At 36.0% G+C, this 17,244-nt stretch overlaps 2 protein-coding genes across 4 annotated transcripts in view; both read left to right on the forward strand.

Moving 5' to 3' along the window:
• The window catches only part of LOC132113478 (gamma-aminobutyric acid receptor subunit beta-2-like), a 46,836-nt gene extending 44,535 nt beyond the window's left edge, over window positions 1–2,301 (forward strand). For all 3 annotated transcript variants that reach the window (XM_059521254.1, XM_059521253.1, XM_059521252.1), the window contains one exon: window positions 527–2,301. In XM_059521254.1, the coding sequence (XP_059377237.1) occupies window positions 527–871 (345 nt within the window). In that variant the 3' untranslated portion in view covers window positions 872–2,301. The remainder of the gene's footprint in view (window positions 1–526) is intronic.
• Window positions 2,302–9,452: 7,151 nt separating this feature from the next.
• The window catches only part of atp10b (ATPase phospholipid transporting 10B), a 49,507-nt gene continuing 41,715 nt past the window's right edge, over window positions 9,453–17,244 (forward strand). Inside the window, exon 1 of the mRNA XM_059521258.1 lies at window positions 9,453–9,959. Within this exon, the coding sequence (XP_059377241.1) occupies window positions 9,550–9,959 (410 nt within the window). The 5' untranslated portion in view covers window positions 9,453–9,549. The remainder of the gene's footprint in view (window positions 9,960–17,244) is intronic.

Raw genomic sequence — 17,244 nt, forward strand, 5'->3', positions numbered from 1 at the left:
TTTCCTTACCTCCATCTCTGCAACCTGACTCCTCACTGTTGATCTAGATTTTTGCCTTCACATTTTTTATTTGCATTTTTTTGCCTGATTTATATGGAGACAGAATTTTAACCATGCCATGGTTGAAATTCGGATGTAATCCTGGATATTATTGCCTGCTGAAAAGCTTTACTCCACAGCTTACCACGAGTGCAGTATAACTATCGCTGACGATTCATTTTCAATGGTTGTACTGCATTCAACATGGTTTTAAAGGGACGGTCCACTTATTTTCAACATCATGAAATCCATCATCGTGCATCATTTCAACATATGCAAAAACAGCATTACCCTGCGGTCTGTGGTTCAAAGAGAAGATGTTCAGTAAGCAGTAACATCAAAAAAGTTTTGAAAATATCCTACCCACAGATCTCAGAAAAATGCTGGTTTTGCGAATAAAATGCATAGAGGGCTCTTCAATAATGCACCATTTGATGACATTGATTATTAATCGCACCTGATCCTACAATGTTTCTCCTCTCTCCAGATGACCGCTGATGATATCCGGCTGACCACGGTTGAGATGAAGAACGAAATGGGTCCGTCCGATCTGTCCAGGGGTCTGGGAGACCCACGTAGCACCATGCTAGCCTACGACAGCTCCACCCTTCAGTACCGTCGAGCGGCCATGGCTCGGCAAAACTACGGCCACAGTGCCCTGGAGCGCCATGCCACCCAGAAGAAAAGCCGGCTCAGGAGACGGGCTTCCCAGCTCAAGGTCAACATCCCGGACCTGTCCGATGTCAACTCCATCGACAAGTGGTCGAGGATGATCTTCCCCACCGTGTTTTCCTTCTTCAACATAGTTTACTGGCTTTACTACGTGCATTAAAAGCATCCGGAGAGCGGAACGGACCAAAAGAGAAAACAAAGAAAAGTAAAAAAGAGAATAAAACAATACACCTTTTGCTGATTTATTTCAAATATATAGTGAAAAAAAAACTGAGGAAAGACAGTCAAAGTAAAAATAAAATAAAAATCAGGATGGACTCTTTTGTTTTTCGTTCTAAAGACATTGAGGAAACACATCGGCGGCGGAACCGGAGAAAAAACACGCAGTACAGGGCTTGCTCCAGAGTTTCAGTATACCATTTATATTTGTCATATGTAGATTACTCTGTGGATCAAATATTTATGCTTGTCTTTGCATATATTTTAAGGATTTGTTTTTCGGGTTATGTCGTAGCCAACTGCATCCAAGAAAGCTTTACAAAAGGAGTCGGTCTTGAAAGTCTGTTTTCCTAGAGTTAAGCTGTATATCAGATATCTTTTAAAAGCATGCTTTGGTTTGTTTTCTTTATCTCTTGCAGAGAGCCGGAGCACAATGCATTTTCATTTGACACTTCTTCTGTTCTTTCAAATGAGTTTGCGGGTTGCAATGCAAAGACGCTGTCAGGAAGCCATACAGGGTATTTTCACAACAGGTCCTTTTACTATTGCTTTTGTTTTTTGGTTTTTTGAAGTTGGGCCAACAAAGAAACTCAGCCCTATTAAAACAACAGTTTTATCTGATGCAGGGGATTTATGAACAGGCTGAGCGATGAAGGACACATGTGATCCCATTGAAAAGGACGGACTGACATGGACCATTACCCTGGTGGTTGGACTGTGTCAACAGTACCTAGCCTGTGTAAATGCTAGACAGTCCTCTTGAACTTTGTGTGGTGAGCCGCTGAGGGAGAAATGGCTGTTTAACTTCTCTCAAGTGTCTCTCAACACGCAGGGTTATTGGATGAGGCCAGTTAGCCTCAACGGAGAAAGACGCAATATATCTGTAAACCATTAACACTATCAATAGATATAAGTTGAAAACTAGTAGCTGATATTACGTCATGAAAAAAAAAGAAACTTTCTGATTCAATAGTTATGATATCAGATCTTATTGTTATTGTTTCATTATTTAAATGTATTTTTTGGTGTATTAGATTTCTTAATGTCGAAGACTTTGGTTGATGAAAAAAATCTTGCTTCTTGAAAACTGGGCGAGGGATCTGAATCTTTTTCGAAGGCCTCGAAGCGCACCAGTTGAATTTAAGCAAGAAACCAAATCATTGCTTCTCTAAAAATGTACGGTAACTATCACTTCAGTTTACTAACAATGTGTGAAGGATCTGGATCATACAATCAAGGCGTCTGTCAGGCAATTTTGTATAAAATCCTGTAAATTATAATGATATTTCATAATGACCTGTAAATATATATATTGTGTAATGATTGTCACCAATAATGAAAATGTATCTAAATTAAATTATTAAAGCTTAATTAAGCTTATATCTCTTTAACCATCACCTTACAGATTCTTCAGTCGGAAAGGTTTGAGTTGAAAGAGTTTACTCAGGACCATAGACCTTGAGGGGGGCAATCGATACCAATAATTAGAAATGGCCAAATTGATCCCCAATGTTGTAAATTCTTGCATTGATCTGCTGCCACACCATTATGCTGCACTTTGTTTGTTAATTACATTGTAGCCTGTTCTAACACTGATAGAGATGACACGGGTTGCCAGGTTTTTTACAACAAAACCTGCCCAATGGGATTTCGACTGATGAGGATTAGGGTGCCATTTAAAATGCCAATTTCCTCTGCGCAACTGGGAACATTTTGGCCATGATTGGGAAAGTTTTGAGTACTAATCGGGCTGGTTTTATTGTGCAGATATGGCAACCCTGTGTCAGTTTTCACATTGAAAGAGAGTGAGGTAAGGTGGAAGTAACGAAACATGCATTATTCGACAACTGTTTTACTGTAAGAATAGTTAAACGACGCAAACTACGTTTTTTCTCAAATACGGTCATATTGAATTGAAAGTATGGTATCATGTACGTGAACCATGTAATTCTTGAATGTGTCGATACGTTCTGCATTTTCGTCATATTATTTGGAAATAGTTCCCAATTATTACTTCCCAACTAGGATTAGAATTTCCTTCAATGTTCTATTTTTATTTTATTTGTTCATATTATTAAAAAACATTTTTTTTTCAAAACAAGTAAAAAAATGCAACGATAAACATTTCAAAGCAGTGCTGCTATGCTTAATTTTTATCGCATGACCTCTTCACACTGAGTGGTGTCATCTTTTAACATTTTTAATGTAAATATAATAAAAAAAAAGTATAAAAATTATTTTATGTTTTTTTTTTAATTTCGTAATTTTTTTATTTATATATATTTTTTAATATACCATTTTTTGGCTATATTCCAAGTCTTCTGAAGTCACACAGAATAGCCTTCCTTTCCTTGGCGAGATGCCTAAATCACAAATGTAATTATTTCTGCTTCATTTATCGCACTAGTAATGGAAAGTCAAGTTGATTATGGGATACATTATTCTGTGCATCATGCTCTGTTGTACACATTTTGGCTGATATAGGAGATCATGCAATATTATGGTAGCGTCCTCTTCTGAACATACCAGCTCATTCGATTAACCAGAAGAACAATATTGAATTTGTTCTCTGTCATGTTGTGCGTTTAATCCCATTGTAGGCCAGTTGGGACGTGTACATGATTATGATGCTCACAGTTCATTATCTTTTGTTTGTTTGAAATATGGATTCTACTAACACAACACAGGACTAATATCTTTACGGTTCCCTGGAATATTATGAGCACTTTAATAAGTTTGGAAGATTTTCAATAGCCCTTCAACGTGCTTTGACGCATTACGCTTAAATTAGCATAAATCCACGTGAGCTCCATGCAGAGGAGAGAAGATTAAGACGTGTTATTGTCGCCAGGTGATTGAGAGACGGGGGTGAGATGCTTGAGGAGCGATTGGAGCGGGGTGTTGTGCCCGCTTTATGACTGACTGGGTGCCAGAATGCATAATGGACGAAAAGGCAACACTTCCGCTCCTCTGATAGACAGAGAGGGGAAAAGGCAGTTCTCCTGGGCGATGGAGGCAGCCACAGGGGACATTAAGGCAGAAAGGCATGAACGTCGTTCCAGTACACTATGGACTCTGTGTGAAAGAATGGCCCTGTAGGCCAAAGCAGCTGTATAATGAAAGCTAGACCGGAATAGAGATCAGAAATAAAGATTTTACACCATAACAGAAGCCTTATTGACTCACAAACACATTCATTTTTAAAAGGAAAATTCATGGGAATGCCTGCAGCGAATACACATTTTTTAGCTATAAAACTTTAAATGGCAGAAAAAAAACATGCTTGCAAAGTGGAAAATGCAGTGGTTTTGTGGCAATGAATATGCACTGGAAAAAAATTTGGCGTAGAGACAATTTTCGCAAACAATTACAAAGAAGCAACACTAAATTACCCATGAGATTTTGAAGCAGAATAACTGAAATTGTACTTTTTTTTTTTTTGGTAAAATATTCTCTGATAACCTTTGTTTTTTACAACTTCGAAAAATATCTATATATATTTTTTACAGTGTGCTCATTTCTTAAAATGTGTAGATATCATTGTACAATGTTAATAACCCTTGAAAATTAATAATAATAATAATAATAATATTAATAATAATTTGCGTGCTTTAATAAAATGCGAATAACCCTTGAAAATTAATAATAATAATATATTTTTATTAGTATCTACTTTTAAAGATAAAACAAGAGGTGAGAATATACGCTGAAAACAATCTGAAACTTTTTTTTTTCCTCAGAAATTGTATTGTAAAAAATAATTCAAGTACAATAATAAATTAAGTTAATTTCACAAATAATTACAAGCAGCACATTAGATTTGAACGCAAATGATTTCTTCTCAAACGTAACCTGGTAATCTTTGTTTACCCTTATTTCTACATAGTGTTTCTGTATTCAGCAGCAATGGTTTTACCCCCGAGGACTAAATTCCTTTCTTTCTTAATGGCCCTGACGCTAACGATGTTAAAGCCACACAGCTAAACTCAATGTCAAGTGTAGTTGCCATGGAGATCTCTCTGCCAGGAAGTAAGAGAACAAGTTGGCTGTCTTAAACACCGCTGGAGTTGGCAGTCAGTGTGATGGGAGCTGCGCTAATTAAGTAGTAAAAGTCTGCACAGCGGCCAGCGAGAGGCAAGACTGTCACGTCTGGGGCTGCTCTGAAGCACTGCCATAGAGGGAACATTACAGTCTGCCCAAAACTGCGTCGCTCCACTGACTCCTGTGACTTTCTTTAATGCCTCAATCGTGTCAATCACAAAGTATAACGAGTCTCCTGCTTCTCAGGTTTTTCACCTGAGAAAAGATCCCATTAATCTCTCACTAGTCTAGTTATGTATATTTCATCAAGTGTGCAAAGAGACCCAGGTTCACACTTTGAACTAATACATATTAGTTTTAATAACTTGCTTCCAGCATTATTACCATCAAATATAGTATTTTGTATAGTAGTTTGTTTTCCACCAGATACAATAATACACTGTTAAAAAAAATCTAGGGGGCAGTCATTTATTATTTACTTTGGAGAAATGAATACTGGGATGCGGATTATTTGTAACATTTGGAAATTTGTAATGTTACAAAGGATTTCTGTTTTTTAAGTTACATATTGTAAACTGTTTTCAACATGGATGATAATCAGAGATGTTTCTTGAGCAGTAAATCAGGATATTTTCATGATTTCTGAAGATCATGTGACACTGAAGACTGGAGGAATGATGCTGAAAATACAGCTGTGCATCACAGAAATGAATTACACTTTAACAGAGATTCACAGAGGAACTGTTTTTTTAACCCTTTCCAAACCCACTGTCTGTGTTTGTAAACTGTAGGCAGAAAAGTACAACTTTAAAGTAGCAGTAATCCATGGAATAAAATAATAAAAAATATCATTTTTGAGTTTATATTTATAAAAATCTTTCTTTTTCTTGCTATTCCGAGATTATATCTCACAATTCTGATGAGAAAAATCAACAGGTCAATTCTCTCTTTACCCCTCGGCTGAAAATCGTGAATTTATAATCCCAAACTTCTGGCTTTTTTCCCCAAACTCGCAATTGTTATAGAAGATAAAATAGGAGATATGAAATTGCATTTGCTAGAAAAAAAATCAGAATTGTGAGATAAAATAGGTAAATGTTATAGGTTTAAATATCATGATGTAACTGTAGGGCTAATACAATAGAAATGTATATATGATTATATAATATGAAGACCTATTGTTTAAATCAAATTTATGCTGTAAATGTAAGGTAATCATAGCAGGTTTCATCCATCGTCTGCGTTTAGCGTCAAATGCCGTCTTTGATGACAGTATTCTATAAAAATCCAAAAGTATATGACATCCAAAAGTATGGCAATACATTTTTTGTCTGTTCACAACTGGTTCCCTCTCTAAGGATGTTCTTGTAGATACAGAAGTAGTAAAGTAGGCTGTAAAGAAGCATCACAGCTCAAAAAAATGATGTATTCCCCATGTCAAATAGATAACCACGCCCCCAAGCTCACGCTATTGGCTGTGTATTACTGCGTCAGGATGCTCAAACAAACAGAGCAATGTTTTGTTCCAGAGAGTCACAGTATTCGCACTCCTCATCAAACTGGAAAGTATCAAAAAAGATTGCACACTTCATCTTTAAATAGCACATAACCAAGCTGTCTCCTGAGCAACAACATTTTCCTCAGGGAAGATGGAAATGCACATGAGACCTAAAAAAAATACAAATAAAAGTAACGCAAGAGAACCACGGACATATATGTAGCATTTACAGCAAGATCTCTTCCCATCTCGTCTGGTTCTCTTTCTCGTTTCCCGAGTGTTGTTGAGATGTGAGAGGAGCAGAAGAACCAGATGCTTTCCGCTCCTCAAAGCTTCTGTGCCACTGGAGGAATTAAGGATTCACAGATCTTTGTCCTATTTGTTAGGAAGTGGAGGGATGGAAGGGAGGGGGAAGGAAACAGAGAAAGAGACGGTGGAGAGGAGCGATGCTGTACTCTAACAGCTGTGCCACCGCCGTGCCGCATGAAACAAGAGGGCCAGCCGTCCTGGGACGAGGCAGCCATGTCCTCCACTACTGAACCTCTGCTTTCATCAGACTTACACAACACATGGTGCGCTGCAGGGCCGTGTCAGCTAGTGACAGCTGCAGATCGGGCTCTGTGTGTGCGTGTGTGTGTGAGAGACAGATACATGAGCGCACTGCTTTTAATCACAGTATGGTATTTATATATTAGTCATTTCACATGCAAACGCAGATAACTGGAAGTGCAGTGATTATATAGCAGAAGCTCCTACATTGTAAACTCTCGGCTTCATGTAGGCATGTATTCTTTTGCAGGTATTTTAAATTAACTGCAAACACTGTAAAATAGTCATGCATTAGGTGACATATTTTGAGTTTTGATATTTGGGATATGGTTATTGCGCTACTTTATGACTGGCTTTAGAATTGGATTAGAATTGTAGACTGCTTAGTGTTTATGTAACTCCATCATTTTTGTATTGTGTCAAATCCACACTATATTTCTTTTGACTGCTTCCTCTAAAAGCGCCTGTGAGCGCAGCACACAGAATAAAACGCGTGCAAATAATGGACCTCACTTCATCAATCTATAATGGCTAAATGTAGCAGTTAATCTGCAAAATCTTGCTTGATGCACATAATGTTGTAAATAATATTCAGTTTCATGCACAGACCAATCGTTTCGCTTTGTAATACACCGATATATCATCAGGAGCCACGGTTGTTAATCAATTTTGTGTTCCTTGATATGCTTTTTATTCTCAAAAACGGGCAGCCGCTGACTTGCATTTTATGAATCATCAACAAAAATCTAAAAATCAGCTTAAAATCGTTACTGAAGAAAACAAGTCACCTATGTCTTGGATGGCCTGACGGTGAGTGAATTAACAGCGCTTTTTTTTAGGTGAACTATCCCTTTAAGTGGTTTTCACTATAAGGCAACTATATATACATCAACATTTCCCATTAATTTGTGCAATAGACTGATTACTTTAAATTAGTGTGCTATTACTTTTACAATAAAGACCCATTATTTATTGTTAATAATAATGCATTAACTAACAATTATGAATACATTTGTTACTTTTTTGTTTTATTATTTATTACATTGTTTCAGTATTATTTGCTATCTATTAATCCCTGGTAATGTTAGTTAATAAAAATACAGTTATTCATTGTTAGTTCATGTTAGCTCAAGTGCATTAAATAATATTCACATACAAGTTTTGATTGATTTTAATCATGTGTTAACAAATGGCAAACCATTTAAAATGCTAATTTGATTTGATACTTCATGTTAACTAATGCAGTTAAATGGAAACCTATTGTAAAGTGTGACTACTTTTCCTTTCCACATGATTTGACTTTCAGTTTTAATTAAAAAAATCCAAAAAATCAAGTAGACTTACATTGAATTGACCTGAATCATGTCTAGAGACCAGAATATCTTGTTTGATTTGGGTCACCAACCAATACTTAACCAGTCTTATTAATTTTGCACTTGTAATGTATTTATTATGGGCTGAATGGAGGTGTTAGACAGGATTTTAATTGTTGTGCTTGTGTTAGATATAATAGTCTCTGCAGGAAATGGTAACATCAGCCTGCAAACAAGTTTGTCTGCATTACATGGACACATGCACATTCCTGCCACCTTATGAAAGCATCTCCACTCTTGATTATTATGTTGGGAACACTTTAGAATAAGGCTCATTTGTCGAAACTTATTGTAAAGTGTTACCAATATTTTTGCCTTTATGAACGATTGGATGCTACTCATAAAATCACTAGCTGACTATTTATAGTAAAGTCTTTGAAACTGTGAAATGAAAGTTAAGGAATTATGGGAATTATGATAAAAAATATTAAATAAACCCAAAATATATACGAGTGTCTTCTAGATTACTGATGTGTTCACTTATTTACCAAACCAGGGTAATGAGGTGCATCCTGGGATGCTAACAACCCTATTTTGTTTTAATAACAAAATGTTTTAACTAATGAAACATCAAAACTTTAACATCTGTTTCGCAAAAGAAGGTTCTTCTGATTATACAAAGCTAAGAAAGAGAATTCCCTAAAGAACCTTTGACTGAATGGTTGTTTGTGGAACCAAAAATGGTTCTACTATGACAGCGCTGTGAAGAACCTTTTAAGTACCTTTATTTTTATGTTGTTATTTCTTTGGACGGCTGCATTGAGCTTGAGTATATCTTGCTCTGAGCTTTGATTAATGTAATTGGGTGGCTGTTGTGTGGTTGTGTCTTTGAATCTTGGATTCAGATGCTGTATCTGTGGCATGCAGTGCTCTGACAGCATACCTTCAGCTCAGACAGGTGTTAGTTCCCACAGAGAGCGGTCAGGGGAGTTTGACAGGTGTAGACTCAACCCACTTCTTCTTCTCTCTCTCTTTCTTTCTTTCTTTCTTTCTTTCTTTTTCTATGTACTTCTGTTTCAGTCTCACTCGTACAGGTGATGTGAGAGGCGTGCAGGACAGCTTCTTATACATTTTGGATTAGAGGGTTAAGAGGACCCTCTGGATTTCTATTAAATCTCTAAGTGTCATGCAGAGGAGGTTTGTTTTAGCTAAGACGTCATGACCTGGACAAACCCCCTGACCCTAATTCGGCACGGCTGGACGAGGCACTGGAACCCGGAGAGACCCGTCAGGACGGTGGTCTCCAACCTACCCTTTGAAGATCTTAAGAAACGTGAGCAGCCCAACCGACGCTATGAGGGCAACGCCATCAAAACCAACAAATACAGACTGTGGTCTTTCATCCCCATGAACTTATTCGAGCAGTTCCACCGTATGGCAAACATTTACTTCGTGGGCCTGGCCATCTTGAATTTTGTCCCAGTGGTGAACGCGTTCCAGCCGGAGGTCGCTCTCATTCCCATCTGTATAATCCTGGCACTGACCGCTGTCAAGGATGGTTGGGAGGACTTCCGGAGATATCAGACTGACCAACAGCTCAACAATACACCCTGCTTCATATTCAGCAGGTAAACTGAAAACTAAAACAATTGATTCATGCTATTAAAATAATTGTTTTATATTATAATGTAGAATATAATATCAGTTTAACATGTTGGTTTAGTGCAGTGTTTCTCATCCTTTTTGATCTGAAGGTCCCCAGATGTCCCCCAAACACATTATTTGAAGCCCCTATAATTATGATTAATCTGCTTGCTATTAAATTTTTTTTTTCTATTAGTGTGGTTAACTGATTTAATATATTCACTGAGTCAATTCAGAAATCATGTTCTTACGTTAAAATTGACATTATTAGTAATGTCCCCTGACCTTCATATTAACTCCATAAGGCTCTTTGTCACCATTAAATCAATTCTGAAACCCTAAAAGCAAACAATGACAGCAGTTTTATGTTTTGTTATAACATAAAGTTTTTTATGGTCTTTCCAGTTTTTGGTGGTCATCAGTGCATTACAATGGTTCAAAACATATATTAGTACTTCAATATGTTGGTTTAATAACATTATACCAGTTAATGAAATACAGTATTTTATTGTGAATGTAAGTTAAGTCTGTAAAACCTAAAATGTTGCTACAATGTTTTTTTACAGTGAAGTTCTGGCAAGCTGCCGGTATTTTACCGTAAATGTCACAGATTTCTTTTTTCTAATGCAGATTAATAAAGTAGCCTGGTAAAGCATTCAGCTGTCTGTACTGAGCGCTATGTGCATCATCTTTTAAGTGTATTACACTGGAACATTTGCGTAGATTTTAATAAAATTTGTAAATTAAATGGAGTTACTGGTGACTTTAAAGTCAATCGTCTCTTGCTCTCTGTGCTCTTGCCTCTCTACATCAATCCCTCCCTCTCTCTTTCTCTCTCTCTCTCTCCTCCATCTTTCAGTGAGCTCTGTCGTGGCGCAGGCTCACTTGAATTTGTGTTTCACTTCATCTGTGTTTCGAAACCCCATGGGAATTTTTGACCTAGAAATAAAATTTGTGGGGGAGATTTTTTCCTTTTGAAGAGCTGCACAATATCTTGCATCCAACGCATTGAGTGCATTTTGACGAGATCCTCATCATGGTGTTGCATCAGAGATGGCATCGTTTAGATCTATTTTAACATGACTGAATAGCTGGTGGGAAAAAAATGAGTAATTCACCACACTTGAGAGGTGGAAGGACTGGGAGACTAGGGGTTAGAGAGAGAGAGATTTTGCAGCAGTCACAGGTACACCCTGAGATATATTTTTACTTCCAAAAGAGATTCCAAATCCATCACTTATTGCCATGGTTACTTAGTCTCTTTCATTTTATTTTGAGCTAAGGCGCTGTTCCATTTTGTGATTCCCGGAGTGTTTCCAGACGGGGAGCCCAGGTGGCACAGGGGCAGTCCGAAACTCAAACCTACTGCTGTCCTAACATGCCTGTCGTGCCCAGAGGGGGTGTTGGAAAAGCTACCGCTTTTGCACATTTCTATTATTCACAGTGTGCTGTTGTTTTAAGCATGTCTCAGTTTTGGACAGCTGGGTTATATTTATCCAGACGTAACAGGCATAATGTCAACATTAAATGTGAATGTATTTGTTTATTGACCTTATTTACTTTCGTAATACTTGTTTCTGGTCTTATTTAGTGCATGCTGTTCCAAAGAAGAAAATATATGTCTTCATAATATTTTATTAAAATTATATAGTAGATGTACGGGAGCACTTTGTGGCTTAAATATATTTTGTGATCATACAGATTCAGGTGCACTCTTAAAAATAAAAGGTCCATGAAGAACCTTAAACATCCATGAGATCTTTCCATTGCAGAACCAGTTCTTTATAAAAGGTTCTTCAGATTATTAAAATGTCCTTCAAACTAAATAAAAATGGTTATTTTAAGAACTGACCACTGAAAGTTGTTTGTTTGTTGATTTGGTAAAATTTTGCATTACATATGAATCCATTGTAGTGATTGGTTGCTGTCAGAATGAGAGTCCAGACAGCTGATAAAAACAATAATCCACAAGTAATCCACACCACTCCAGTCCATCAGTTAACGTCTTGTGAAGCCAAAAACTGCATGTTTGCAAGAAATAAATCCATAATTAGGGCATTTTAGGCATTTTAACTTTTAATCCATCACTTCTAGCTAAAACGTTTTCACTGGAGAAAGAAATATTATAGAGAACTTATATTTTAGCGTGGAAGCAACGGTTTGAAGTTGAACATGTCTTAATGATAGATTTGTTTCTTACAAACATGCAAGCTTTTTACTTCTCAAGACATTAACTGATTAACTGGAGTGGTGTGGATTGCTTGTGGATTATTGTGATGTTTCTATCAGCTGTTTGAACTCTCATTCTGACGGCACCCATTCACTGCAGAGGATCCATAATTAATGATAGATTTTCCCAAATATGTTTATGTGAAGAAAAAACTCATCCACATCTTGGATATCTTGAGGGTGAGTACATTCTCAGCTAATATTTATTTTTGGATAACTATTCCTTTAATTAAGAGTGCACATATTGTCCAGAAATATGTGCTGAAATGGTAACCTAAAATGGTAATATGTAAACCACTGAATCAACCTAAATTTAATATTTATATTAAACAAAATAGTTTTATGGTTTAAATTAAGTATGAGTAGCTCTTGAAAGTAACACCTGCAGTATACCACTTTTTATGAGTAGAAGAATTATGATTTTGGATATTCTTACATTAAGCGCCCTTTTACTGTATGTTGAATCCTAAAATTTCAGGGCTTCACTGCTTGCTTTGAGATTGTAGTCAATGCTTTTTGAGGCAGGGAGCACAATACTGTCCTCTAACTTTCTCTGCTGATCTGTGGATTTGCCATTCCACAGTATGATTGAAAAAGTTAATACGCCTTCTATCACTGCTCTATAGAACTGAAGCCTTTCGTTCTTTGATACCGCAAAACTTTTTGAGCTGTCATAGAAAGAAGAGCCTTTGGTGAGCTTTTTTGATGATGTAAGATCTTTTGCTTCAACACAAGGTTGTTAGCACTGCACTATTGAGTTAGAGAGGAGACCTCATTCCTGAAGCCCTATCTGTGATCAGATCAACCATTGTAGTGTTTAATTGGCATGATTGTGTTAAATACCATATGAGGTACAGAGAACTTCTGCATGGGTAGCAGTTTCTTCCAGCTACTGAATATTTGGTTTAATTTGGAATTATTTCCCTTATTTTTCAATGTTGAAGTAAGCCATTTCATGTGAAAATGCAAGTTATTTGATTGATTAGGCACTATATTTAGTGGTGGGTGCCTTCAAAGTACTGCTTCATGAAGCTTTGACAACTTTACAATTCTTTTGTTTCAAAGTAGTTCAGGGTGCATATTCAACTGCTAATATCATGTGATTTCAGTACACAAAGCTTTGTTATATCAATTTTAGAATTTCAGTGACTCATAGCTAGGGGCACAGATAGTTGTAATAGTAAATTGTCTCTTATTGGTCCGACTAGTCAAGCCTTCTATGAAACACACAAAACAAGCACTAAATATTATTAAAAGAAGACAAATTTTACAGACGCATCATATTTGTATTTGATTAATTGTAGATTACATTTAATATATGAAACTTTTGAGAAAACATTTGTAGATGGTTTGTAAAAGATGTGCGCTACATTTACATTTTCATTGCATTTACACCAGTTTGACCAGCAGTTTTTTTTTATTTGACCACTTCAAATCATTTTGCGTAGCAATTAATTCATAAATCTCTGTTTCTCCCATTATTAGCTATAGAAAGATTAGACTAGAAACTAAACTAGAAGAAAAACAAAGTACAGTAAACTGTAAAAAATTTTGTAACACAAACCATTTATGTTTATGATTATGATAATAAATCTAAATAATATTATATATTAAACACTAGTTTGCAATATCATGATTTTCAGTAATGCTTTCTGCATGTTGGTGGCAACAAGTATTTATGGCAAAGGCAATCAATCTTTCATTTAACTGATTTGTTTAAAAACAGTGATTCATGCGAGTGAGTCATTGAATAATCGACTTAAATAGTTTGCTGATGTCATTTAACCAATTTGTTCAAAAACTCTGATTCATACGAGTGAGTCATTAAATAATCGACTTAACCAGTTTGCTCATGTAATTTAACCGATTTGTTCAAAAACTTTGATTCATGTGAGTGAGTCATTGAATAATCGACTTAATCAGTTTGCTGATGTAATTTAACCGATTTGTTCAAAAACTTTGATTCATGTGAGTGAGTCATTGAATAATCGACTTAACCAGTTTGCTCATGTAATTTAACCGATTTGTTCAAAAACTTTGATTCATGTGAGTGAGTCATTGAATAATCGACTTAACCAGTTTGCTGATGTAATTTAACCGATTTGTTCAAAAACTCTGATTCATACGAGTGAGTCATTAAATAATCGACTTAACCAGTTTGCTGATCTCATTTAACCGATTTGTTCAAAAACTTTGATTCGTATGAGTGAGTCATTGAATAATCGACTTAACCAGTTTGCTGATGTCATTTAACCGATTTGTTCAAAAACTTTGATTCATACGAGTGAGTCATTGAATAATCGACTTAATCAGTTTGCTCATGTAATTTAACCGATTTGTTCAAAAACTTTGATTCATATGAGTGAGTCATTGAATAATCGACTTAACCAGTTTGCTGATGTCATTTAACCGATTTGTTAAAAAACTTTGATTCATATGAGTGAGTGATTGAATAATCGACTTAATCAGTTTGCTGATGTAATTTAACCGATTTGTTAAAAAACTTTGATTCATATGAGTGAGTGATTGAATAATCGACTTAATCAGTTTGCTGATGTAATTTAACCGATTTGTTAAAAAACTTTGATTCATATGAGTGAGTGATTGAATAATCGACTTAATCAGTTTGCTGATGTAATTTAACCGATTTGTTAAAAAACTTTGATTCATATGAGTGAGTGATTGAATAATCGACTTAATCAGTTTGCTGATGTAATTTAACCGATTTGTTAAAAAACTTTGATTCATACGAGTGAGTCATTGAATAATCGACTTAATCAGTTTGCTGATGTAATTTAACCGATTTGTTCAAAAACTTTGATTCATATGAGTGAGTGATTGAATAATCGACTTAACCAGTTTGCTGATGTCATTTAACCGATTTGTTCAAAAACTTTGATTCATATGAGTGAGTCATTGAATAATTGACTTAATCAGTTTGCTGATGTCATTTAACCGATTTGTTCAAAAACTCTGATCATACGAGTGAGTCATTGAATAATCGACTTAACCAGTCTGCTGATTCATTCAGGACCAAAACACCACTACTGTGTGTTGATTGGCTTTGCTTCAAACTATTTTAATTTTCCAGGCAAAAACAGATAAATTGGTAATGTTAAAACATAATCAATTCAATATTAAGCTGTTTATTGAACTGCTGTGCTATAAGCAATATCATGTGTGCAGTCATGTAATAACCATTAAATACACAACATTATTTGAGTAAAATGTGCTTTTAGTCTAGCAAGAGACTATTCAAGAGAATAAATGTACAGGCAACATCTGTTGTGCTTATGCACCAGGATGCAGGACAACTAGTAGCGATGCTTTCATTCAGTTGTTTTGCCAGGGCTGTTTTATCTTCATGACATTAGTTTATCATGCTGGATTTTCATACCCGTAAATAAACAATTCAATTTCAAACGATTCCCAGCCGTCAGACAATCCCTCATTCCATTGGCTCCACAAAGGGACCTTCTGTCTGAAAGCAACAAAATCATTACGCTAATCTAATACTTCACACGGTTTTATGCTGTATAGTGTTGCTAATGCTTGTATCCCTCCCATTTTGGACATGAATGAACTGCGGTGCTTTCCTCCAGCGGTCATGATTGATTAGCTCTTATTCTACCCTGAAGGGAGAGAGTTTTATAATGTTGTTCACACACATAGTCAAACCCCCTTTCATTTAAAACAGCCCAGGGCAGACAAAGTGATGCTTATTCCGTCTTGGCTGTTTAATTCACTCTTGCTGAGAATTTTTAATGATGTGAAATATTCAAGAAAATAAATAGCTAGTCCTCATGTTAATTTAGTAAACAGGACTTCTACACTTTCTGAAGAGTTGTGCTCACCAATGCAAAACTCATAATCAAGTGTAATGCTAAGAGTTAGTGGTTTGTTCACATCCCCTAATACTAAATATAAATAACAACCTAGTTTTTTAGAAGGGTCAATAGTGACAATCCTGACACTTTTTCCTAAGACTATGAGTAGTGACTATGTAATTTTGTGGCATGGATAGGAACTGGCTTTGATTCCTGATCTCAAATAAATTTTGATTATTGATTCATCCAAATAAAATTTAACGCAGCTGAAAAGAACTTGACTTTAAATGATCGCCTTGCATTTTTATGTATGGACACCGGGGCTGATTTTTTGATAACACTTCTTGTGTTTTATGGGACAACCCCAAATAAAATGAACTATAAATATATAATCTAATATTACTGCCCCCAAGCTTTCATTACGAAGTACATCTGCCACAAACAATGGCAAACTTTAACAGATAGTTGTCAGGTTGGCTGGCTCAGATTAGCATGCATGAGCTTTAATGTTTGACATGGCATGCATCTGAATCACAAAAATGTGAGTAGGATGCAGTGTAACTAATGCCTCCTTTCCTGTTGAGTCACACTGATCTTTTGCAAATGGTTAAGCTTCAGAACATGCATGCACCTTTCCCCCATACTGTATGATTTGTCATGCATACATGTCCTAATGTGTTGTATGCAGTGACGTCTGTCATGTGAACTTGAAGGAATTTAGTTTTATCCCCTGCCATTTAACTGAAATGAATGCAGATGTATTGATGGATTAAATTGAAAAGGCATGTTTTGAAATGCTCACAAAAGCATTTGGATGCACCTACTCATTCATAGTATAATACACTGTGAAAATAAACCTAGAAACACTTTAAAACATATATCCCAGACAGTGCAGGTAAAAGGATGAGGATTTCCAGTTAGACAGCGGAACCGGTGATTTTGATTGATTATGATTAATTGTTATTGTAAACTGCATGCTGTGAATGATCATATTTTAACTCTCGCCACTGTAGTTTTTCACTTTAAAGAAGCCATGTGGATGCAATCAATTAAAATAGCAGTGAAATGCTGTGAAACGGTATGAGGCATCGTCTCTTGTTCAAAGATAGAGTATTAAAGAGCAGGTGTTTGTCTCACGAATCATTTTTTGGCACGCACACATTTTGACTGACAGTTAAACACCAGAAATAGACGTCTCGCTAATCACAGACGG

Source organism: Carassius carassius, chromosome 33 (assembly GCF_963082965.1).
Source record: "Carassius carassius chromosome 33, fCarCar2.1, whole genome shotgun sequence".
Taxonomy (NCBI): domain Eukaryota; kingdom Metazoa; phylum Chordata; class Actinopteri; order Cypriniformes; family Cyprinidae; genus Carassius; species Carassius carassius.